The sequence below is a fragment of the Arvicola amphibius genome, chromosome 12 (genome assembly GCF_903992535.2).
Source record: "Arvicola amphibius chromosome 12, mArvAmp1.2, whole genome shotgun sequence".
In the NCBI taxonomy this organism is placed as follows: domain Eukaryota; kingdom Metazoa; phylum Chordata; class Mammalia; order Rodentia; family Cricetidae; genus Arvicola; species Arvicola amphibius.
This window is the reverse complement of record NC_052058.2, coordinates 54061871-54087678: the sequence shown is the minus strand read 5'-3', so window position 1 is coordinate 54087678 and position 25808 is coordinate 54061871. Positions and strand designations below refer to the sequence as shown.

General features: G+C 46.8%; 1 protein-coding gene across 3 annotated transcripts in view; it reads left to right on the top strand.

Moving 5' to 3' along the window:
* Rxrg (retinoid X receptor gamma) overlaps window positions 1-24625 on the top strand; it is a 42500-nt gene extending 17875 nt beyond the window's left edge. For 2 of the 3 annotated variants that reach the window (XM_038349155.1, XM_038349156.1), the window contains exons 3-10: window positions 8620-8764; window positions 11318-11497; window positions 15207-15367; window positions 15470-15599; window positions 17069-17201; window positions 18533-18624; window positions 19996-20101; window positions 24321-24625. In XM_038349155.1, the coding sequence (XP_038205083.1) occupies window positions 8620-8764; window positions 11318-11497; window positions 15207-15367; window positions 15470-15599; window positions 17069-17201; window positions 18533-18624; window positions 19996-20101; window positions 24321-24468 (1095 nt within the window). In that variant the 3' untranslated portion in view covers window positions 24469-24625. Of the gene's footprint in view, window positions 1-2475; window positions 2707-8619; window positions 8765-11317; window positions 11498-15206; window positions 15368-15469; window positions 15600-17068; window positions 17202-18532; window positions 18625-19995; window positions 20102-24320 lie in introns of those variants that run through there. The other variant, XM_038349157.1, reaches the window with a different exon arrangement.
* The last annotated feature ends 1183 nt before the right edge of the window (window positions 24626-25808 follow it).

Below are 25808 nucleotides of genomic sequence, written 5' to 3'. Positions count from 1 at the left end.
GGTGGGTGGTGAAGTAGGCTGTACCTATTCTAGTAGGAATTACCATAAGGACAAAGCCCAGAGGATACAGTGCATTAGAAGTGAAGACTGAGGAACAATAATCCCATTTACTATACCTTCTATTCTCTCTGTAAACAGCCAGGTCCCCCATCTCCTCCTTCTGCTTACTTGCACGGGGCAGAGCAGTATTGGTTGACTTTATGATGCTTGGCTCGTATGTATAAACATTATTATGAAAATTTCTATGACAGTGTTTTTGATGAGGCTAACATTTATAGGTTACTCATAGGAAGAATGAGTAAACCAATGTACCTACCCTACTTTGGACAGTTATCATCCAGTCACCTGAAGGTCATCTTAGAAAAAAAGGCTGACAGTCCAAATGAGTAGGCTAAAACTCTTCTTCCTGATGGCTTATAGTCCTTCAACTGAGTAGGGCAGTGTGTGTATGCGCGCATGTGCACGTGTGCTCATTCCTGTGCATGGGCAAGTGTAAGGGCCAGAAGTCAGCTTTCTGTTTCTTCCTCAATCATTTTTCAGCCTTCCTTTTTGAGACAGGGTCTTCCACTGAGCCTGCTGTGTAATCTCTTAGCTAGACTGGCTGACCAGTGAGTTCCGAGGACCGGTCCATCTCCATCCCTAGCACTGGGGATTCAGTTATACAACCCCACATCTGGCTTTCATCTGAGCGTCGGGATCCAAACTCATGCGTATACAGCCGGTCCTCCTCCCCAGAGCCGTCTCTATGGTTTGGGGTTGTCTGTGTGTAATACTTTTCCGCCTCTGGTCTTGAGCTGAAGCATTGGGTCTTCCTGGGCCTTCAGCTTGCTGGTCTTCACACTGTATCATCACCATCCCTGGAGTTCATTTGCCGACTTAGCCACAGAGATCCTGGCACTGGCCCGTCTTCATAATCATATGAGAGAATCTCTTATGCCCCATCACCCCAACACCCAAGAAATCTTGTACAGGAGGTGCTTGCTACATCATGCAGAGAACCCATAGCATGCTGTGTGAACCGCACATGCAAGAGCAAAACTCAAGAGGAGCAGAGAAGGGACCTGTGTATTGCTGGATCATCAGTGCTAGGGCCTCAGAGACGTTGTGGGGGGGCAGTCAGAATGTGAGATATGTGTGCCATTTCCTGCCTTTCAGAGTGAGTGTGGTTTGTTTATTCGCTTTCTTTTCTACAAACACATTCAAGGAAGGAGAGTAGTTAGAGAGAAATCATGGTAGTTTGTTGTCCCTGACAAAAACATCTCTTGGGAGAAAGGGTTTGTTCTGGTCTTCAGAGAGATACATTGCAGTGTAAAGATGAAAGATGGGTTTTGCAAAGGGCATTGCCATTTGTTTAAATAAGTGAGTCATAGCAGTTCATATCTGTAACCCTAATTCTTGGCTGCCTGAAGCAAAAAGATAGCTACAAGTTCAAGGCCAGCCTGGGAAACTATATGGTGAGTTCAAGGCCAGCCTGGACTACAGAATGAAAACCTGTCTCAAAAATACAAGAACAGGCCCGGCGGTGGTGGCGCACGCCTTTAATCCCAGCACTCGGGAGGCAGAGGCAGGCGGATCTCTGAGTTCGAGGCCAGCCTGGTCTACAAGAGCTAGTTCCAGGACAGGCTCTAGAAACTACAGGGAAACCCTGTCTCGAAAAACCAAAAAAAAAAAAAAATACAAGAACAGGACTGGAAGATAACACAGTTGGTAAAGCGCTTGCTACACAAGTATGAGAAGCTGGATTCGATCCCCAGAACCCACATATAAAACTGGGCATGGTCGTGGGCTTGTAATCTCAAACACTGCAGAGGCAAAGACTGGTGGATCCCTGGGTCTCAGTGGCCAATCAATCTAGACACACCAATGAATTCCAGGCCCCAGTGACACCCCCTGTCTCAAGACACTAGGTAGACAGCTAATGAGGAATACTATCTGAGGCTGACTCTTGTCTACATACACACACACACACACACACACACACACACACAATTAGTAAGTTCATAAATAAATGCATATGTAAGTAAGAACTGTGAGGGCCTACAGTGCCTGTGTGTTATTTGACTCCACCCTGGTTTGGGGGTATGAAGCTACAAATGTGTCTGAACATTCAAAACAGACAAAAACCTAAGGAATCAACAAGGTAATTTTAAATAATAATCACCCTGTCTGTGAAGACATATAAATCACTGTCAGCTGGGAGAGTGGCAGGACCTGTGCGTAGGAAGCAGGCAGCACTGTCTCTCTGAGGCTGCTTTTAGTAATCACACTTTTTAGTAATGGACACTTCTAATTAAGCCAAACCTGGCCAATAAATTCATCTTCAGAGCTGTGTGTCAGGGCCGCTATTCCTGGACCATATGCCTGTACAGAGGGATAGGGTTGAAAGGTCAGCTGAGAGCTTTGGTCCTGGCCAACTGGGCTGTGTGCAGAGGCCGGGCCAAGTTTGGCTTTGGAAGCTATATTAAGCTTGCCAAGTGCTGGTGAAGCAGCCTCAGACAGCGAGCCGTGCTCTGGGCTTGGGCTCCGGGGCCACACACAGCAGAACTTTGCCCAGTTAACCAGGTGACACACGCAAAAGGTCTTGGTGTTAGCTGCGGAGACTTCGACTCTGGAGCTTTGGCTAGGACTTGTTCCTACATCCTGTCTTCTCTGCTCAGCACTGAGTCTGTGGGAGCTCGCCACTGAAGCATGCTCTTTCCGTGACCTGTGAGTACAATTCGGGAGTCTTGGGGGGAGGAAGTGCTTGGTGTGGGAAAGCAGACAGGGTCTCCCACTCTGCTCTGTTATTATGCTCTTTGAATTCCTCTGAGTGCACTCTGGGTTTTCGATCTTGAGGACCAAGGAGAACTGAGCTGGCACAGATCAGAAAAGGACCGTGTGACCTTTCACAAGCGACTTTAGCTCCTTTCTGTTTAAGTTTCATTTTCTCTATGTGGGGCACAAATGCTTGTCCTGGTTTTCCTAAAGGGAGTTTAATGAATGCAAAGGAGATACGGATTTGAAAATGCTTCTTGAGGTCTGTAATGCCCTGTGGCAGCCAGAGGACATTATTATTATTATTATTATTATTATTATTATTCCTATATGATACATATATTGTACAAACTGATCCCTGACTCAGGCACACTGTGTTGCTGAAAGGGTCTAGAGAACATACACATGATTCATATATATGACTGAATCACACATACAAATATATGATTTATATATACACATATATGAATTATACACACCCATATAAATTATATTTATACACACATGCACATACATGAATCATATACCCATATGTTACATATGAATTATATACATTTAAATTATATGCACATTGAATAGATATGAATTACATATATGAATTATATATATGTATACCTATATGATTCAGTCCCTTTTGGGAGCATCTTGGTAGAGTGAGCAATTTTTAGATACCAGATCTAGGTCTGAGAGGGCACCTGAACACTCTTCACATAGTCATTTAGGCTACAGATTTCATTGTACGCGTGTTCATGTGTGTGCTCATGTGTGTGTGTGTAAAGTGCTGTATATTTGTCAGTATCAATCTGTTGGACAGACTGAAAAGGTCCCACAAATATTTGGTGTCTCCCTCCTCTCTCCCGACTGGCCCCTCCTGCCTGATCTGGGTGCTATCCCTATTGATTTTTTTTGGGGGGGGGCTTGGTAATTTATTGACCATTGAGTTCTTACTCTCCCAAATGTTTATATTTTTATAGAAAATATTTTCATAAAACTGCAAATATTATAGTTGGAATAGACTTAGAGAGTATCCAATCTGATGATAAAAAGAAATGGAACTATAAAATCTTCAAACAAAATTGTATTTGGAAACCTACTCTATGTGTCAATTAAAAAAAGACTCGGTTAGCCGGGTATAGTGGTGCTCACCTGTAATACCAGTGCTTGGGAGGCAGAGGCAGGAGGATTATATCAGAGCTAGCTTGGGATGCAGAGTGAGACTCTGTCTCAAACAACAAATCAGAGCCAGGCAGTGGTGATGCATGCCTTTAATCTCAGCATTCGGAAGGCAGAGACAGGTGGATCTCTGTAAGTTTGAGGACAGGCTGGTCTACAGAGTGAGTTCCGTGGCAGGCTCCAAAGTAACAGAGAAACCCGAGAGAGAGAGAGAGAGAGAGAGAGAGAGAGAGAGAGAGAGAGAGAGAGAGAGAGAGAGAGAGAGAGAGAGATCAGATTTGGTGAAGCATGTTCAAAAGATAAGTAAGCTCAACTTTTTCATGTCTAGGACACACACACACACACACACACACACACACACACACCATTTGAAAAGCACTGATTTAGTCTAGAGATGAGGAAAACAAATCCTGATAGGACCTGGTCAAGATCTCTAGTGAGAAAGAGGGAGGGCCAGACCCACCACAAGATTAGGGATGGGTTCTGCATCCCGCAATATGACCAGAACCCTGAGCCTGGTCAGGACGGAGTAACTGAGGCTGAAGGCAGCTCAGAAGTGGAGCCGATGTTCTGAAATGGCTCCAGAGGTATTCAGGAAGCATTGACCACTGGCCAAATCTGCACAAATGAGATGAGCCAGTGTGCTCCTGTCTCATTCTGAGGACGCAGCCAGCCTGCGTGTAGTGGCAGGTCAGACCGCCTGCTGAATTTCAGTTCTAAAGTGCCTGTTTCAGCGGGGCTGCCTCTAATGGGATGAGACAGCTAAGGTTCAGGGACTCTGGGGCCAGCCAGCTAATAGGTCTGTATTGACGACAGCTGCCTTCCATTCCCTGCACCATCATCTCAGCCCACACAAATGCCAAGCCAGTCAGAGGGTGGATGGAGGAGAGGACATCAACTCGCTTATTCCGACCCCTTTGTCCCACCACCATTGGAACTCATGAGAAGTGGGAGAGGGGCTGCTGACTCAGAACGGGGAGAGAATGTGTAAAACTGTCCTGCTCCTCTGTGGCTTTCTGCAAAGGACAGGAAACTGCAAGGGCAGGTGAGGACCCCATGTCTCCTGCCAGCCCCAGCCAAGTACACAGTGGAGGAAGAATGATGAATGACCTGGGATCCAGGCGCCCGGGCACCTAGCTCCAGGTGATTAGCCTTGTGAGGTACCTAAGTATGTCTTTTCCCATTCTTCCTGTCTACTGCACCCCCTGCTTCACTGAGGCTGAGTTTGAAAGCCATAATCTTTCTGCTCAAAATTTCTAGTGGCCCCTAATTCCATCTCCCCAGACAGGCCACTGAGCCTCCAAGACTCTGTCCCTGCTCATTGCTCAATCTCATCTACCACCCACACCTACCCTGTGGGCACAGTTGCTGCACAGGTTCTTGGGTTTCCCTTTAGGCTTCATTCAAAGCCTTCACCTTACCCATCATCAGCCCACCCACCTGCTATCTATTTGGGGACAGGTTTTATCCCAAGGGCTATCACCTTCAGGAAGTGTTCCCTGACCTCGCAGAGCATAATCTTTCCTTCCTCAACTATCCCACCCAATTTTATCCGACAATTCCTGGAGGCCGTACCTGCATCTTCTTGCTGGCGGAACCTCCAAAGTGTTGCTGAATGAATACAAAAGAAAAACCCACGGCAAGGCTATTGTCTTCATGTAAGAAGTAGGGGGCTATAGAGATGGCTTAGTGAGTAAGAAGAGCACAGGATGTACAAACATGAGGACCTGAGTTCAAATCCCAGGACCCACATACAAACCTAGATATGGTTGCCCATGTGCCTGTAATCCCAGCCTTGTGTGGGATGGAGGAAGGGAGATTGCTGGCGCCTGCTTGCCACCAGCCAAGCTCCAGGCTGAGCAAGAGACCCCGTCTCAAAAGAATAAAGGTGAATAATGGAAGCAGACACTCGACATCTTTCTCTGGCCTCTGTATACGCACAGGCTTATGCACCCGAATAGCTCACACATGTGTACCCCCTCATCCCTACACGGAATAAAATAGGAAGGCCTCTTTGGGTTGTCGTGAGGCCTTTCAGTAGTAGTTAGCATTGATCTAGTTTCCAGAGTTGGTCAATGCATTGATTTCCCTTCTGTGGTTACTGCAGGGTGCAGCTGCAGAGCTAGGGGATGAGGTGGGAGGTGGAGGGATGGTGCTGTCTTCTTAAGATGATGATCTTTCTTGTCCACCTGAGGCTGTGAGGACAGAGCTGTGAGCAGCTATAAGACTCACTCTTTGGGCTCATCTGATGTAATGGCTTCCATGTATATGGGTCCAAGTGTTAACTGATATGTCCTTGGGGTACTTAGGAAAAGCTGTTGCCTGGAGCTCACAGGGTCCTGAGTCATACCATGCCGGTGGTTCTTCTTCTTTTTAATTTTTAAAAAATGATTATTTTTATTTTATGTACATTGGCCTGCGTGTGTGTCTATGTGAGGATGTCAGTTCCCCTTCAACTGGAGCTACAGACAATTGTGAGCTGCCATGTGGGTGCTGAAAATTAAACCCAGGTCCTCTGGAAGAGCAGCTAGTGCTCTTAACCGCTGAGTCTTTCTTTTGAGGCAGGGTTTCTCTGTGTAACCCTGGCTGTCCCAGAACTTTTTCTGTGGATTAGGCTGGTCTTGAACTCAAAGAGATCCACCTGCCTCTGCCTCTCCAGTGCTGGGATTAAAGGCTTGTGCTATCACTGCCCATGTTAGGGATTTCTTTTTTAAAACCTGTAAAGGTACATCCGTGTCAGGAGTGAAGTGGTAAAAGTCCCACTGCGAGATCAGTCCTCAGACCCACCATGCGAGAACCTCCAGGTACCAACCACAGGCATCATTTTCTCCTGAAGCTCCCAGGTGTGGACCGTGTCTGCACTACACAGACACAGGGTGAAATGCTGGGCGTGGGCTCCAGATAGCCTGGCTTTAACCTCGCATAAAAAGTGGGAAAGAATTCTTTCATTTTCATCCATCATAAAAATTAATAAAATATTCACAGCCTTTAACCCAGAGCCTCTGTCCGTCTCCCATGCTCAATAAATATTTGCTTAGTGAATTGAAAAGCTAGTGGTTTTAAAAGGACCCTAACTTGACTCTATTATCAGCTATCTTTTACTGGTCTTTCTTTCTCCACCGAAGTCCCAGAATAGGAGAGAAATCACACCTCTGGTTCAATTTGGACTTCTAGCTACATGGTTAGACAACATAATTAAACTTTCTTGGAGATAACAGGAAGTCTGTGGACCCTGTGTCAGCCCTCAGACATTTTCCTGATGTTTCTAGCAGGTTCGCATATGCAGACTTGCACCACCTCCCTTCCTTCCAGTTGCCTGTGCGTTGTGTGTATGTGTGTGTGTGTGTGTGTGTGTGTGTGTGTGTACGTGTGTGTTTGAAGATGCACACATGTGTGAGCTTGCCTATGGAGGCCAGGGGACAACTTCAGTTGTTCTTCAGGTGTTCTTCACATCTGTCTTACTGTTTTTGGTTTCTTCTTTCCTTCTCCTCTCCTCCTCCTCAGCCTCTTTCTCCTTTCCTTCTTTTGAGCCTGGTCTTTCATTGGCCTGGAACCTGCTGCTTTGCCTAGGTCAGCCCTCCAGAGAGTCCCAGGGATCCACTTGTCTTCACTTCCCAAGCCCTGGGTTTCTGAGCACATGCCACCATATTTGGACTTAAAAAAAAAATCTATAGCTTTGACTCAGGCACTCACACTTGCACAGGAAGTACCTTACTGACTGAGACCCTGTAATATGGGTTCATAATTGTGCATATTCTGACTCCTTGAGGAGACCAAACATTTCTGAGGATGAAGAGACAGACCTTCTAGGTTATATGTCTCTCTTTGCCCTGTTGAGAATGCTGCTGTGTACCTACAGGCTGTTTCTGACTGGATGATTGCCTTAGATTGGTTCAACTTGTTTTCCCTGATGACGACAGAAACTGAGCTTCAACTTCTTGGACATCTTAAGGGCCCCAGGATAAGTGGGGAGGAAATGTTCAACTTTGACAAGGAATGGGGACCAGGAAAGTCAAGCTGACCTACTCAGACATCCACAAGCACCAGCTCCATGCCGTGAGGGGTGGGGTGGGGAGAGGGTCTTACCAGGCATTGTGGAGACAAAGCATTGGGAATAGCATCTTCAGTGAGCTCACAGAGATGAGTCAAGCACCTGCCCTTCATGCCCTTTTTTTCATGAACCCAAACTAAGCACTTGTAGTGGTCTTTGTCCTAGAGCCCTGGGGAATGTCTGGTGATTGACTGGATTTGCATTTTAGGGTAGGACGAGAAGACTTGGCTTTTAGTGTCTGCATGTCTTGCCCAAGGGCCACAGCTCCTCCTGGTGCCCTGTTGAATTTGCTGTCAGTAGTTGATAAAAAATTTAAAATCGCACAGCTGACATCGTCTATGTGTGCCATACAATTTAGCTCATGTGAAACACATGAGTCAAGGGAAGGCACACCAACAGCTCAACAGAGGTGTGCTTGCTGTGCTGCTCCAGTTACCCTTTAGCTTCTAGAAATGGTTCCTTTCTTCTTGTGCACCTGTCCCATGGTTTTACATTCATGTCACAGATGAGCAGTTGGTAAACTCTGTACTTGGAAGTTACTTCTTGAAATGGAGCTAAGTGCACGCTCCTCCCAAGAGGCCTGGGAGATTGGCTTGCCCTGCCTATGTCTTATTCTATGTTTTCGCTTGCATCTCTTGCAGCTAAATGTGGTCAACAGTGTCAGCAGCTCTGAGGACATCAAGCCCTTACCAGGTCTGCCTGGGATTGGAAACATGAACTACCCATCCACCAGCCCTGGGTCTCTGGTGAAACACATCTGTGCCATCTGTGGGGACAGATCCTCAGGTATGGGACCCCTGAGACGGAGTTCCAGAGAAGGGTTCCCTCCTCTCCTCCATGTGTATACAGCACCCAGTGAAATAAAAAGACCCTTTACGGTGGTACAGCGGGGGTGGGGGAAGTGAACCTATAGATTTTGTTCATGGGGTCCAAAGCCTGTGGTCTTGATGATTCTAAAACACAATTTCTATCTTGAAAGATTAGCTTTGGTGAAAATGTTTCAGAGACTACTCTCTCGAGCAACACAATAGCATGCATGTTTGGGATTAAGATGTTAAGTGATGATCAAATATCCCATGCTAGATTTCCTTTAATTTTTTAACAATTATTTCTTATAATCATCGAGTGTCCCAAATATATAATTATAAAACCAATAAAAATTTTCCATAATATCCCCACGAAATAGAAACTCTTAAATATTTAGCCTATTTTGTTTTATCCCTTTCATAATATGCTAGTTTCTTCTTTTTTAGCATGCCTTTATGAACATGAATGTATTTCCACTGGCTTGTCCTCTTCCATTTTACCAAAATTGCTTCTTTCCCCTTCCTCTCTATTCTTTCTGTTCCAACTTCTTTGTCCGTTTTTCTTAAACACATTTGAGTTTGAGAATGAGAATGACATGCGTGCTGGGTCCCTGCTTGTAGCACCAGCACTCAAAGTACTCAGTGGTGAGGCAGGGGAATCATGAGTTTGAAGCGAGCCTGGCTTACACAGTCTTCTATTAAAATAATGAGAAGACAGAGCATGCCTGTCTATAGCAGGCCATGAGAGCCGACTGAATGTTTCTCCGTCTTCTCAGTCACGACATCAGGCTGTAACGTTGAAAGCTACCAGTGCCTCAGACTTCTTCAGCTTCATGACCGACATTTGCTTTCTTCTACAGCTCAGTTTCAAATCATGAAGACATGACTGTTGCCATGACAGAATGTCAATCACAGCCCAACAAAGCATTTTCTTTGTTTTGGTTGTTTTAATGGAAGGTGGTATAGGTCCCTTTGTGTGTAGTAAAGTCATGGGATGACTATGGTCAAATTAGGGTCCTGCTTCTCAAAGTTGAATATTCCAGAGATGAAACTATTAAGTTACCTGGGGCCAAGATGAAGGCCCATATTTATCATTGCCGTGAATTCCAAAAATGAGCATAGCCAGTGAATTGGACACAACGAATGATCAGGCAGGCTGTCTCACGCCAGCACCTCACAGGATGATCTCCACAGACAGGGAGGCTCTAGGGTGCCTGAGGTGACATTTGTGAGTTCCCGGGGAGTTCCCGTGCAGTTTAGCATCAACAGAAATAAAACAGAATTAGATAACTGGGCCTGTGGCTACGTGGAGCCACATTTTGTATTCTAGAATCTGACCTAAAAGTGTTTTAAACCATCCGCTTCTCTACGTTTCAAGTTCTGTGACTCCATCCACGTGACCATAGCTGCCTAGTATACAGCACAGAGACTTCCCTTAAAGCAGTGGTGCTCAATTTTCCTAAAGCCGTGACCCTTTAATTCAGTTTCTTATGTGTGGTGATCCCCCAACCATAAAATTATTTCGTTGCTCCTTTATGACTGTAATTTTGCTGCTGTTATGAGCGATAAGGTACCTGATATGCAGAATATCTGCTAGCCCCACCCCCCCGTGAAAGAGTCATTTGACCCCTCCCAAAGTGGTCGTGACCCACAGGTTGAGAACCACTGACTTAGTGCAAGCCCTGTGACTGAATCATGGTATCTGTAGGAGACAGGGGTGGCAGGCAGCTCTCCTGACAAAAATTAGCCATTCTTGTCAGGCATAACTGTAGGTCCCAGAGACAGTGAAGCATGCAACCAATTATTCTAGATGAAGCAAAATTACTGTTTACCAGTAATGTTTCTGCTCAAGGTTGGGTATGATGCTATGCTATAAGGATTTTTTTTAATTTATTATGTATACAATAATCTATCTGCATGTATGTCTGCAGGCCAGAAGAGGGCACCAGAGATCTCATTACAGATGGTTGTGAGCCACCATGTGGTTGTCAGGAATTGAACTCAGGACCTTTGGAAGAGCAGGCAATGCTCTTAACCACTGAGCCATCTCTCCAGCCCCCTAGGATTATATAGCATTTTATACCAATAGGCAATAGCTCAGGATTGTTCATAGTTTATGGCATAAGATAATAAGTTTTAGTGGGCTTCCTGAGACCTTGGGCTTCAATTTTGAGAAATATCAATTAAGCCAAGGTTCTTCCCCTACCGGATACTAATACATGGCAATTAAACAGCTTTTTATTTGTTATGTACACTCAAATATTAATATTGAGCTGAGGTGGGACATTTCCTTATCCAAATCCAAGAGTTGCTTTGATAAAATAAATGTCAACAAAATCTGAGGTCAGGCATTTTCTAATGACGCTGTTTGGGACCAAAAAAAAAATGATATTTATGCTAACTTTGGGTCCTGTGGTGCATTCTTTGGGAGTCGTTATTGATGCTTAGGGGCTATAGCTGTCTCCTCAGGGGGTAGCCACGGGCTTCTTTGCTGTAAGAAACCTGAGTCTATGGAATATTCTCTTGGAACCAGGCAAACACTACGGTGTGTACAGCTGCGAAGGCTGCAAAGGCTTCTTCAAAAGAACCATAAGGAAAGACCTCATCTACACCTGCCGGGATAACAAAGATTGCCTCATCGACAAGCGCCAGCGCAACCGCTGCCAGTACTGCCGCTACCAGAAGTGCCTGGTGATGGGCATGAAGAGAGAAGGTGAGACGCCCCGCTGCTCCCCGCTACTCCAGGAGAGCAGGGTGCGAGCCGAGAGCTACGAAGAGAGAAGTACCAGGAAGAGCTAGGCTGCACTGGACGCCGAGAGGAGAGGTTTGCTGTGGAGGTTAGGATGAGTGTGGGGCCACGACTCTCAAGGCTTACCTCCAGAGCTCAGAGGGCAGGAGACATCGCTTCCTCTCATCTCTCTCCTCTGGGAGCCCAAAGATGGATACCCACACAGGGCCCTCTCCATTTTCCTTCCAGTAAGAGGGCAGCACATCTCAGAGGTGTTATAGGCCTTGTTCTCTGTGGCACCCAGGGAGCATCAGACTGACCTTCAAGGTGGAGCTGGCTTCCTGCTCCAATCTTCATCTCACTCAAGGGGAAAGGGCAGGTTTGTCGCTGCCCTCTAGGATTTATAAGCCCGGTCAGCTATAATCCTTTTATGTTGGCATATCCCTCAGTCTTGGTGGATTATTGGCATTTACGGGTCTGACGAACTGGCCTTCTCAGTTCTGGAGAATGTCACTGGGCATTTAAGTGGTTTCAACTTTTAATTTATAGTGTGAGTTAGTGGGCTCTCCTTGTGTCGGAGCATAACAAATCTGAAAGTGCTCTTTCCTCGCTGGTGTTCTTGCTTTAAAAGATTGAAAGTCATCCTGCTAAGTAACACAAATGAATTGAAGTGGGCAGTTAATTAACTAGAGGGCTTTGTGCAGGTGCCCGCTGTTCCTGGGGAATCTCGGTGGTTGTGCAGGAAGGATGGCCTCCTCTTGCAGGCAGAGCAGGAAGGATGGCCTCCTCTTGCAGGCAGAGCAGGAAGGATGGCCTCCTCTTGCAGGCAGAGCAGGAAGGATGGCCTCCTCTTGCAGGTAGAGCAGGAAGGATGGCCTCCTCTTGCAGGCAGAGCGACTCAGAGTGGGTTCCCTCAACACCTCTTGTTGTGGGGTTGAGGAAGTCTGCCAGAAAGAACCAATGAAGGAATAGGTCCCCGAGTCCATGCTTAGGGGCGATGCCACCAACAAGGAAATGTGACAGGAGAAGGGTACCTTTCAGAATCACCCAACCAACAGGAACCAGTTCACAGATGAGGAAAAGACCCCGAGAGCCAAATGGCAACCCAAACTGCCTCCTTGCCTCTCTGTGGCTTTCCTCAGAAGAGGCACCAGTGTGAACATGACGGCCTGGTCAAGCCATTCCCCACCAAAACATCCAGATCTCACTAAGAGAAATGAAAAAAAATCCTTACTGTTTCAAGGCTATATATGGTATAGACACCCTTTTGTCCTGCTAGTTTGGGCCACCCTGGTGCCCTGGAGGCAGTGTGGAAGGTCTTCAAGTGGGCTCTGGAGCTAGCTGGCCTGGGTCCCTAGGCTGCCATCAGCACTTCCTAGCTTTTGATTTCAGACAGGTTATCTAGTTCCTGTTATCGGAAGGGGCTAAATGAGATATAATAATCTATATAAAGTATTGAATATGAAATATAGCTTCTGATTCGGAAAATCCTCCATTCATGTTGACTGCTGGAGAACCTGAAAATAAACAGTATCTAGCTGTTGACTACGTGGATGGGTGAAGCTGGAGATGAGCTAGTGTCCTGGGTATCTCACGATGCACGCTGTAGCAGAAGCTGAGAATACGCCATGTAGCATAGCCTCTGATAACGATGCGCTGCTTCAACTATAGCAGTGCGGTTTATAGTACTAATGGGAGGAGAGAGTAGCCAGTTCTTACCCTGTTAATGGCAAATGAAAAGTGGAACCCAGTTTCCCTAAGCCGAGGCTTTTTGTGAAGCTTCAGGGTTTTTCCTCAAGTGTTACAAGACTGTTCGAAGAGTTGGTTGACGATCACAAAAAGAACTTGACTCCGTTTGTTTCTGGTTTTAAAAATCAGGACAACTAGGAATGTATTGATTTCTTAAAGATATGTGCAAGAGCATTCAACTTCAGCCAGAAAATCCTACTGAGAGAAAAATACGCACTATAGTTCCCGCAGGTTGTCACTGAACAAAGACTCAATGAGAAAGGAATGGAAGCAGAGAGAGAAGGGACCGGTCAGGAAGACTATGGGAGAGACACAAGCCCCCAGGGCAGGGAGACACAGGAAAAGGAGAAATAAATATTCTATGGAAAATTTTATATTGTTTTGGTAATCCCCACAAATCCATCTCAGGCAACTACTGCATTCAGCCTCATGGACAGGGAGACCACAGCTTGGGAGGAGGCTGAGTGACAGACAGATCTGAGGGCATCTGCACGTGCGTGGCAGAGGTGTTTTGGGCTCTGTCGTGTTTGCTTTTCTCTAGCCTTCTTTCTCCTCTCTGTTCTGTTTCAATTCTTTCTTCTCTTTCTTGTCTCTTTCCTTTTTTCCTTTTCTCCTTCCCTCCTATCCTCTCTCTCTCTCTCTTTTTTTTTTTTTTTTTTTTTTTTTTTTTTTTTTTTTTTTTTTTGGTTTTTCGAGACAGGGTTTCTCTGTGGCTTTAGAGCCTGTCCTGGAACTAGCTCTTGTAGACCAGGCTGGTCTCGAACTCACAGAGATCCGCCTGCCTCTGCCTCCCGAGTGCTGGGATTAAAGGCGTGCGCCACCATCGCCCGGCCCTCCTATCCTCTTTCTGTTTCTCTTGGCCATATAACACTGCTACATTTTTAGGTCTCTTCTCTGGCCTTGAGGCATCATCTCATTATTCACAAGAAAGTCTGTCTCAGCGTGCAGCACTGCAGATCCGGTCCTTCAGATAGTCTTTGTAGCTTGTCATATCCTCAGAGAATAAGGGCTCCTTGGTCTATGGGCAGGAAGCAGTGAGGGAGAGACCTGAAGGAGAGGCTGCTTGGGAAGGTGCTTAACCAAATTAGATTAGAATTCGTTCCTTTGGGGGATACAAACCATCTTCCAATATTGAATTCTGCTCATTGCTGCTGGGACTAAGCTGGAAACAGCAGCCTTGTAGATACAAAGGAACCCAACAGAAACTCTTCACCTTGGAAGGGCAGTGTGGGATGTGGGGTCTGCCTTGTACCCTAATGTGTAGACCGAGCATTCTGAGAGCTAGCATGAACTTTAATGAAAACCCCAAGTTTGGGGAAGGCAGAAGTAACTCCAGCCTACACCTCTACCTATGTGCCCTCCCCCACCCATGAAATCAGTGCACATTCTGAAATGTCTTCTAGGTGACATCCTTCCACCCCTTCACTTACTAAATCCCCACAGCTGGCTCCCTGAAGATCTTCCCTGACAAGTCGGATCAGGTGATGTTGTGTTCAAGCTGGTGCACAGGGGGCCTACCTAATGGGACGTGAATGCCAGGGCTGATGCATAGCATCTGACAAGGGGAGGTTTTGCAGTAATGGGCTTGCTCCTTAACCATTGCGAGCTCACAGCTCACCAGAGGCAGCAGAATAGGAAGGATGATGGACACAGTGGAGATAGCAAGGAGACGGTAGCTCCTTTGAAGAAGGGTGGAGTTGGAGCTTAAAGAAGCTAAGACAAGGGGATTGTCGTTGTAATGCAATGGAAATGATTTGACTGAAGACCCATCCCTACCCTCACAAGGAAACAGCTTTGCTGGCTTCGTTCCATCTGTCAGCGTTACAGTGTCCCTGGTTCCATACCATGATGTGTCTCATTTTATACAGGAGAAACTTTAGATCGGTAACTGTCCCACACTGGTCCTTGGCACTCTGTAACCTCTGTTGGTCTTGCCACATGCCAGCTGTGCAGGAAGAAAGGCAGAGGAGCCGGGAGCGAGCTGAGAGTGAGGCAGAATGTGCCAACAGTGGCCACGAAGACATGCCTGTGGAGAGGATTCTAGAAGCTGAGCTTGCTGTGGAACCAAAGACAGAATCCTACGGTGACATGAACATGGAGAACTCGGTATGTCAGATCCCATGCAGCCTCCCTTTCCTGGCTGGGGCTGGACGTCACAGAGGGGTATTTGGAGTCCCAGGACCTCACAGAAACCCGTTCCTTTTTCAGACGAATGATCCTGTTACTAACATATGCCATGCTGCAGACAAGCAGCTTTTCACCCTTGTTGAGTGGGCCAAACGCATCCCCCACTTCTCAGATCTCACCTTGGAGGACCAGGTCATTCTGCTCCGGGCAGGTAAGACAGTGGGGTTCATCTTGCCCTGAGACAATCCCCAGGGCTACTATTTTGAAATGACCCATGGAACCTGCAAAGGAGCAGCTTGCAATTGTTTCTCTTGATCTCACTATTGGAGACCAGGCTGGACTCACAGAGATCCGCCTCTCAAGCACCAAGATTAAAGGTGTGTGCCACAGTGTCCAGCCCTTCTTTTATGTCCTTTGCAGACCTGTAAATTTAAATGGTCCCCCCGTAGGACTTCCATGCCCAAATGAAACTTCATTCATGGAAGAGTGGGGCTTTTCCCCCATGCAAAAATTTCTATAGTTTTATACTTTACATTTAACTTCAAAGATTTGTAAATAACTTTACTGAAGATAATTTGAAGCACATCTTACAGCTATAAGACTGGCAAATGGAGATATTTCCACTTCACAGGTGAAGTAAGAAAGCTAGAGATTTTGGGGGCTTGGGAAGACAGCATGCATGGTGGGTAAAAGCTCATGCTGTACAATCGTAAGGAACTGAGGCAGGCTCCCGAACACATGTGTGAAGAGGGAAGTTGGCTGAGGTTGCATGTGCCTGTCACCCAAGCTCTAGGGGTTAGGGGTGGCACGGAAATGGCAGGATTTCGAGGGCTTGCTGTCCAGTCAGTTTAGCTGAAACAGCAATCTGTGGGTTCACTGAGGGGCCCTGTGTCTTGAGAGTAAGGGAGAAGAGGGATGGAGTAGGAATGCCAAGTGTCCTCCTCTGGCCTCCACACGTGCGCGCGCGCACACACACACACACACACACACACACACACACACACACACACACATCCAGAGAGAGAGAGAGAGAGAGAGAGAGAGATAGAGAGAGAGAGAGAGAGAGTCTTTGTGCTGCGAGCTTGTCGCCCGCCCATATCTGAGACACTGCAGTCTGGTGACATCTGCAGTAGCTCCTCGTTGTCACTGAGCCATCAGGGAGATCTCATAGGGACCGGCGGAGCATTGGGAACCCATCCACTCGCGCATCCCTGTTAGATGATGAGCGGTTGCTCAGCGTCCCCTGAAAGCGACATACTGTGCTGTTGCTATCGATGACACCAAAGAAACACAACTAGGTTGTCAGGTCCTGGGACGGAGACGATGAGGTACAGTCACTGTCTCCGTCATTCAGCTAACAGTGACTATTGTCTGGCAGAGCTTCAATTCATGTTTGTTGGCAACGGTGACAAAAAGAGTCCCTGTTCTGAAGCTGTCACTCTAGTCTGCATCTAAGAAGCTGCAGGGGTTTGTGCGGAGCCGCGAAGTCAGGAAACTCTAGCCCTGGCCTTTCTTTTGTCACTAATTACATGTGTCACCCCGAGCTGCATCTTAGCCTCCCCCTCCCAGGGTTTTCAGTTCTGCTTTCATTACATGGGATGCTAATCCATGCGTTACTGACTACCAACGAGGCAGTCGTGTGAACGATTTTCCCACAAGGACTCCTCTCTACGCTTGCAGGGTGGAATGAATTGCTGATTGCCTCCTTCTCCCACCGCTCGGTATCTGTCCAAGATGGCATCCTGCTCGCCACAGGCCTCCATGTCCACAGGAGCAGTGCTCACAGTGCCGGTGTTGGCTCCATCTTTGACAGGTTGTGATTCCCTTCTGTTTCCAGTATTTGCACACAGTGTGTATATGCACATTGCGTATACACACACTTCTCTCTCTTTTTCTTCTTTCTTCCTCTCCCTCTATGTAATGCTGATGTACAATAGGCAGGCCAAACAGGTGCATATGACTATATCAAAACCATTTTGTTTTTTTACTGAGACAGTGTCTCATTCTATAGCTCAGACTGAGCTTAAGCTTGTGATAATCCTCCTCCTTCAGTCTCCTGAATGCTGGAATTATTAATGTGAGCCCAGTTTCCAGACATGATTAAGCACGTGAAAATATAAATCTGGAGATTGAGAGAGGGGTTTGGACAAAGGTGATTGTAATAAAATAGAACTAGCATCATTGCCTGACAGATGGAAGGACCCGCTACACTTGTGCTTCCATTGACATCAGCAGGTAAGCCGCAGGTGGAGAAGGGGAACAACATATCCCAGGGGCCAGGAATGGAGAAAGGGTCTAGGATGCATCTTCAAGAGGACTCCTATGTTGGGCTATAACTTTTTTTGTCTGGACTTTTTCTCTCTGGACCCCAGATCTCTAGGCTACAGCAGAAGCGAGCTCAGTCACAGTGACAGCATGGATGGCAGAGACTCTCTCCCTTAAATGTACTAAAGTGCATTTTAATAAAGTAAAGAGTAGTATAAATACAATATAAAGTATATATAACAAAAACAATGAATAAATAAAGTAATAAGTAGATTGGTGACTTGAAGCTGAAAGAATGGGCTTCTGGTAAAGAGAAAGTGAAAGTTGAAAATAGTCAACTGAGTTCCAGTATCCAGCCCCCCCACCCCCACCATAAGTGGTCTCTTTGGGAGACAATATATGCTCACCTTACAATCTGTCTCTTCCTTGTCTTTTCCCTTGATGCCCTCAAGCACTTTAATGGTTCCTGGGCATACTTGCCCTTGGACCCGTGCTGCCTTCTTCAGGTTCTTCTACATGTATAGTGTACAGTGTTGTGGGTTGGCTTTTCCTGCTGTGTTTCCAACTCGTCCGAGATGCCTTTCTATTCCCTACTGGGAGGTTATTGCTTCCTGCCTGGAGAACTCTTGAACTCCAGAGGCAGTCGTTCCCTGGACTTTTCCACGAAACTGGTAGTTTCCACACCAGTTTCTTCTCCATACTGTATGTTCCTTAGGATGAGGGGCTCCATCGTCTTCATCCCTGCACTCCAATACCATTCCTTCAGTAGTGTCTAGAACCTGAGCAGGTCCATCACGAGCAATGGCGGGATTTGCTTTGTTGGTCCTTGGCCTGGAACTCATGCTTCTCTCTTTCCATGCCCTTGCTTCTCGAGAACAGAGTCCTCACAGAGCTGGTTTCCAAGATGAAAGACATGCAGATGGATAAGTCAGAGCTCGGGTGCCTGCGGGCCATTGTGCTCTTTAACCCAGGTGATTTCTGTTTGACTCCGGCCATGGCATGTGTGTGTGTGTGTGTGTGTGTGCGCGCGCACACACGTGCGCGCGTGTACACGCACACTCTCGCGCGTCGTTCTTTTCTCAACATGAACCTCCAGGGCTCTGATGTTATTACTTACCCCCACCACCATACTTCCAAGCTTAGTTGAGACAGAGCAGCTTGAGACCAGAACCCATCAGAGTGGAGAGCCTCCTTGTTACCACCTTCCCTCTCCAGAGCCATCCTGAAAGCATTTTAACTGGGTGTGGAGTCTCATTATGTGTGTGTGTGGGGGGGGGGGGCAGCTGGAGAAGATAAGAAATACAGCGACTCACTGTGAAAGAGAAGGAGGAGGTAAAACGTGGTCAGAGTCTGGGTATATCTCTAGGTAAAGACTCTGGGATCTGCTGGTGGGATAGAGGTAGGGTGCAGAGGAAAGACAGAAGTCAAATGTGTCTCAGGGGTGTTTCATTTCCCAGAACCACTGTAGAAACGGAATTTCCATTCATTTGACACGGGTAAAACTCCAGGGGAAGCAAGTTCTAAGGGTGAGTGGGTTGGAACCAGGATTTTGTCTTCGGACAATGAACTTGGAGATAGACAGTAGACATCTCAGAGAAAAGGCTTCACAGGAGAAGTCAGGACCAAAGATGTATGTATGTATGTATGTATGTATGTATGTATGTATGTATGTATTATGTATGTATGTATGTATAAAAGCTGCCTACCTCTGACTGCACTGGGAGGCAGCCACAAGCCTGAGGAGAGATCAGTTGTGAGCAAAGACTGCAGAGCAAAGGGCTGGAATCTGAGAATCTCACAAGCTGGTGAGAGAAATAACTATCAAAAGAGCCTAGTGTGTGGTCCCTGGAAAGGGAGTGGCATCCTGGAGGTCCAGATGCAAAGTCCTTCAAGAGGAGGAAATGACTAACTTGATCAAATGGTTGCTGTGTGTGTCCAGTCTTCTGAAGTAGCATGTGACACAGGGTACCCTTTAGTTCCAGGATTAGGGTAACTCTGCTGCAGGCCATGTATGGGTTTAGTATTCATGCCCCATCTTGCCACACAGTCACACTCAATATATAGAAAGCATCCCGTACATGTGTGAACGTCACTTTTCAGCAGAGGGTTCGTTTCACTATTAACAGTTGAAAGTCCATAAAGCTGAGCGTTCGTTAGGGAGATTATGCCCAGAAAGGACAGCTGTCCAGCACAGGTGATCTGCTTACTTCCCAGCTGCCCCCATATTTGAGTTCATGTGTCTCTCCTAAGGCTAGGGGAGGTGGCCAGAACAACAGGGACACTGTCTGGAGGATTGTCAGGCTGAGGCATTGACCAGAAGTTAAACCTATTGCTCTCTGCAGATGCCAAGGGTTTGTCCAACCCCTCTGAGGTGGAGACTCTTCGAGAGAAGGTTTATGCCACGCTCGAGGCCTACACCAAGCAGAAGTATCCGGAACAACCAGGCAGGTGAGAGTGAGATTGACCATGTTAACGGTTGTGCAACTTCTCCTCATCCCCATTGACTGAGCGCCTCCCATGCTGCGGGGGCTCTGCAGACCGACTGTGCTTACATCAGCACAATGAAATAAAGGCTCAGGAGAGGTTAAGGTCTTGTCTGTCCATATCGCCACTCCCAACCCTGGCATTAGTGCTGTAAGCTAGAACGGCATCTTGCCCCATCCGCATGTGGGTTTGCTTTTCCCTGTTTCATTACCAGCAGTCAGAGTTTGAAAACATTAAATGGGAAGTTCTAGAAGTGAATTCATGACCTTTCAGTAGTTTTTGTTACAATGTGCTACTTTGATGGTTATAATTTGTTTCTGTTGTTTATCTCTTACTGTTTCTAATTTACAAGTTTAATTTTTCATCGCTACATATGTATATATGTGCACATTTCCTGTGTCTATCTGTGTATATATGCTTGGTTGTGTCTTCAGTTTCAGGAATGCACCCGAGGCATTGGGACATGTCTTCCTCAGATGGGGAGGGGGACTCTATACATATCCTTAAATATTAGATGAACAAGGAAAGAAATGGGTTGATATGGGAATGTGGTCGCCTTTCTACCAAGTAACAGACTCAGAAAGGACATGTTACTTAATTGAAATCGCAAAACTGGTCACTAGTGGAGGTGAGATACGAACCCGAGTCTCTGTGAAGTGACATCATTGCTCTCATAGTCTCTGCCCCACGGTGACTGTCATGCAGTACAGAGGACAAGCTCCGAGAGCTGCTGGTCCCGGGCATTCACCTATGTGACCTTGCTCCACTATCTGGAGCATTATTATTCGGTCTAAGCAAACCTTTTAAAGGTTTCCTACAAAGCATAGTAAGCAAAGAATTTTCCCTTTCTGCTAATGATGTCAGTGGGAAACTGTGATCCTCATCTCACAGAAAACAAAAGAAACAGAAGACTGCATGAGACTGCATTCGTTTTGCCTTTAGGATTAAGTGTATACCCCCAACACACACCAAAGCTTTCAGGCCCAGATACTACTAGACCTGCTGTTCTCCAAGCTGTTCTTTTTCTGGAACTAATTCTGGGTCCTGCTATTAATCATTAAGAACAAAAGCACATCCCAGAATAACCTGATTCTCTTTCTTCCCAATTAAAACAGCGATGTCTGCTTCGTTAGAGGAAATAGTTGTTAGAATCAGGTAATAAAAATCTGTTGTAAATATTCTGGGTTTGCTTTGTTCCAGCGTCCATGTGGCTTCATGTGTCCGTGCATAGAAGTTGTATCTACAGATGTGATATTGTGTCTTTCATCACCTTGGTTCCCTCCTTTGGCCATTCTAGGGATTTTTTTTAATCAGATTATTGAAAGGAAAAATGCTGTCCATAGTTTTGTCATATTTTTGCAATGTGATTATATTTTCAGTCATTGCCCTGTGACTGGCATCTAAGTTGTCTCTAGATATCGCTTTTAAGATTTTAGAACTGGTGTTTTTCTTGGAAGAGACAGCCAAGGGCCTGGCTACCTCTAGGCCGGTGGTTCTCAACCTTCCTAATGCAGCGAACCTTTAACGACAGTTCTTTATGTGTGGTGACCCCCACCCAACCCATACTGTTATGAATCGTAAGGTAATTATCAGATATGTAGGGGTTGTTCTGCATGCTAAGAGAGAAGCCGACTCTCAACTGGGAGTTCGGGAAAGGGTTAGAGACTGTGTTCCTCGCGTGTCCTGGGCTTGTCCAGCATACCTTGAACAAGGGATGACATCTTTCTGAGCTCATAGGTGGTCTGGCAGGTGCACAAGGGAAGAGTCACTTGGCTTGTAAGGCAGGTCACTAACCTTACATAGGCTGGTCACCTCTGACTTCTGACTTGCATGCTGGCACTTCCCGGCCAGGGCACTTGTCACCGTGGTGGAGTGCTGCCACTTTGTGGACAGGATCGAGCAGTGCACCTCATGGGGCTCAAGGTCTTGGGGGGAAAGTTGGAAGCAGATACCAAAGCAGAGTGCAGAACTTCCACACAACATGCACACAAAGAAGCACCTTCAAAGGCTCCCTTGCTGCCGACACACCAGCCAGGTTGCAGTGACTGCAACCTGTTGATGCATGGGTGAATTCTATGAGCTCAGGCCTTAGTTCCCAGACTGAGAGAATAATGACAGCCCTCCAGGATGCCAGGCCTAATCTCAGTCTAGCCTTGCACTACAAAGGCAAGCTCTTTGTCAGGGGGGTTGAGTAGGAAGGCAGCCTCCTTCTTGACACTCTTTCCCTTTGCTGCTGGGGACATGGCTTTTTATCATCAAGACTTCCGAAGTTTGTGTTGACAGTGGTTATATCTTGAATTTTTTTGTCACGTAGCCAAGAGTGATCCCTGCCTTCCCTGAAGTTTTTCAGATGGTGCCAGTTTGTTTTTCTTATATTGATTTTTTTTGTCTTATTTGGGTGTATGTTCATGTAGGTGTGTCTTTGTATCCAGATGTGCACACATGTGCATGTAGAAGCCAGAAGCCAATCATTTTAGTTTTTGAGACAGGGTCCTTTTTTATGTGAGTATTGGGTATCAAACTCAGGTCTTTGAGCTTATATGGCAAGTGGTTTACTGGTAGAACTATTTCCTCAGCCTCGGTGCTGTGGTTGTAAATATCACGTGACATGGATATAGAAGTATGCACATTTCCAAGGAACACCAAAACTCTAATTCAAAACTTTTCCTTGAAATGAAAAATTCAAGTCACATAATCCAATCAAAGAACGCTTCAAATCCAGGGATGAAATGGACTGCGCAGATGCCACACGAACTCTTCCCATGTCACTTCCGCCCTTCCCTGGACTCACAGTGAATATCCCCAGTATAGAATGTATGGGCAAAGGTTAAAGCGTGTGTGCATAAGAGAGGAAGGACGTTTGCACACATACGTATGTGAGATTGTGCATGCATGGCAACCCGAGTATGCATATGCCTATGTGATGTGTGTATGCGCGTGTATGTATGTAAGTGTGCACGTGTAAGTGAGGGTATGCACAAGTCCATGCTGGGGGCGGGTCTTTCTTGTTGCTGTGATAAAATGCTCTGGCAAAAGCAACTTGGGGAAAAGGACTTCTCTTGGCTTACAGTTCCTGAGAGATACTGTCTATCACAGTGGAGTAGACGAGGTAGGCAGAGAAGCCTTGTGATAGGAGCAGGAGGAAGCTGGTCACTTTGTACCACACTCAGGACGCAGAGAGCAAACATGAAACGGGGCCAGGCTATACGCCCCCCTTACCCGTCCCTCCTCCCGTGACTCATTTCTTGTAGTGAGGCTCCCCGTCCTAAAAGTTCCACAACCTTTCTACATAGCGCTGCCAGTTAGGGACCAACAGGTTAAATACATGAGCCTATGGGGGACATTTCACACTCAAAACACAATGGGGGGTGTGTGAGAGTAGATGTAAGGGTTGTGTGCATGTGTGAGGGTAGTGGGACTAGCACATATGTAGATCTTGGGTGTGTTAGCATGTGAGATCAATGTATACACACACATGTGTGTGTGTGTGTGTGTGTGTGTGTGTGTGTGTGTGTGTGTATTTCCCAAACAGACTGGCTTCTCAGAGGCCAACTAATAGTCTCTTCCTCCCATATCCCAACCTGGCCAAAAAGCTCAGGGGAAGAAGCTGGTCATATAAATTAGTAGCAACTGGTCAGTTGAAAGCTCAAACATGGTTTTGGAAGCAGATCGAGATCACACAGCCTAAAAACAGCTAGACTGTGAGGAAAAGAGAGATCTCCTGGGAGCAGGGCAGGGTCTGTGGTCATGCCTGGTATGTGGCATGCCGAACATGTGTTCATCTAGTGGTGATAGCTGTCCCAACAACAGCACACCTCTTGTGCCATGCCTGGTTCCAAGGGCTCACACAAGGAATGCAGGGGAATGGCTGGCAAGGCAGGCACCATCAGCCGCACAGTTCCATGATCGATGTAGTGCTGAGGACTGTTCTGAAACATGTCATAGAACTCAAGACTGCCAACATGCTGTGGGATCCTGGTTCTTCTTTTAACATGAACGAGCCCTCTATCTGATTTCTGAAGTTCTTAGAAGCCCTGTGGGTTGCAATCCTCCAATTCCTTCATCTCTGCTTCTAGACATCTCTATGGCAGCTTGGTGGAGACCCATCAGTCTCTACCACCGCAGCCAGGTGCAGGTGCCTCTTGCCATTCCCTAGTCACAGTGCCCCTTGGCTTCCCTTTAGGTTTGCCAAGCTGCTGCTGCGCCTCCCGGCTCTGCGCTCCATCGGCTTGAAATGCCTGGAGCACCTCTTCTTCTTCAAGCTCATTGGGGACACCCCCATTGACACCTTCCTCATGGAGATGTTGGAGACCCCACTGCAGATCACCTGAACCTCCTCAACTGCAGCTGCCCCACCCAGGGTGACCGACTGCTGGGCTGATGTGTGTGGAGCCCTACCCTGCACACTGTCCCCTGCCTCCCACTCTGGCCTCCCTTCCTGTCCCCAAAATGTGATGCTTGTAATAAAGACAACCTTTTTACACACGAGACTTTTCTAGGTGGAGTTTTGTACGGACGTTACAGGTGACCCTTCTTTGCTATCTAAGAGGCTGAAGTCTTTTCTGAAAGTTCTTGGGAAGAGTAACCAGGCCTCTGTACATATAATTGGTTTAAATTATTTTTTCACTTGCCATGGACAGCAAACAAATGGAACAGAAAATAATAAATAAGATGTTGGCACTTCTTGGAGTGTGTGGTGTTTTATTGTGCAGCTGTGAGGCTCTCTGGGATGTGGAGGATGGGGGCCAGGATGGAGGCTAGCACTGTCTCTGTGGTCCAGGGCTGGGTTAGGAGCTGAGCTGGGCAGGAGGCTGCTGCTGGGAGGAAGGAGAAGGCATCCTTTAGAGGCAGCTTGGCTCCTCTTCCCTTTCTCCCTTCTCCTCTTCCTCCTCCTCCTCATCCTCCTCCTCTTTTAACCCTTCTCAAGCCTGTATTCACAGATATGGAAAAGGAAATGGGGGATATCTGGGGAGGCGTGTTAGGGTTTTACTCCTGCTTCTTTTGGGGGTGGGGAGGCAAAAAAGAGGTTTATCCCCAATCCAAATGAGATAACACAAAGACTTGTTCAATGAGTGCCTGCCTGTGCAGCAGGAGGAAGCTGGGGTCTGACCTTCCTGGCTAGCTACCCACTAAGCAGCAGGAACACAGACCCCCCCCCCAAGCGCACAGCAGGCAGCCAGAAATGCTTGAGAGGGATTGGACTATTATGAACATAGAGCCTGATGCGTTTCTTGAGGCTGCTAAAGACAGAGTTCCATCTTGAATTTGCCCTTGGGGTTAGGAAAGGGAAGCATTGCCTATGCCACCTGTCTATATGGAGCAGCTCTTGTCTAACCTCTGTGTGATGCAGAGGTCTTTGGGGGCTTCCCGAACAAACTGTCACCTGCCCAAGCACTTGAATCTGTTTCTTGTCATCTCTTTTGTGATGGTTGGTTTGATTGCCAACTTGATACATCTAGAATCCCCTAGGAAGAGTCTCAGGAGGGATTGTCTGGGTCAGGTTGGTCTGTGGACGTGGATGTGGGGGAAAATGTCTTATGCTAATTGATATGGGAAGACCCAGCCCACTGTGGGCAGCACCGTTCCCTGTGGTAGGGTCCTGAAGTGTAGAAGAGTAGATAAGGTGGCAGGAGGTGGTGGCGCATGCCTTTTATCCCAGCACGCGGGAGGC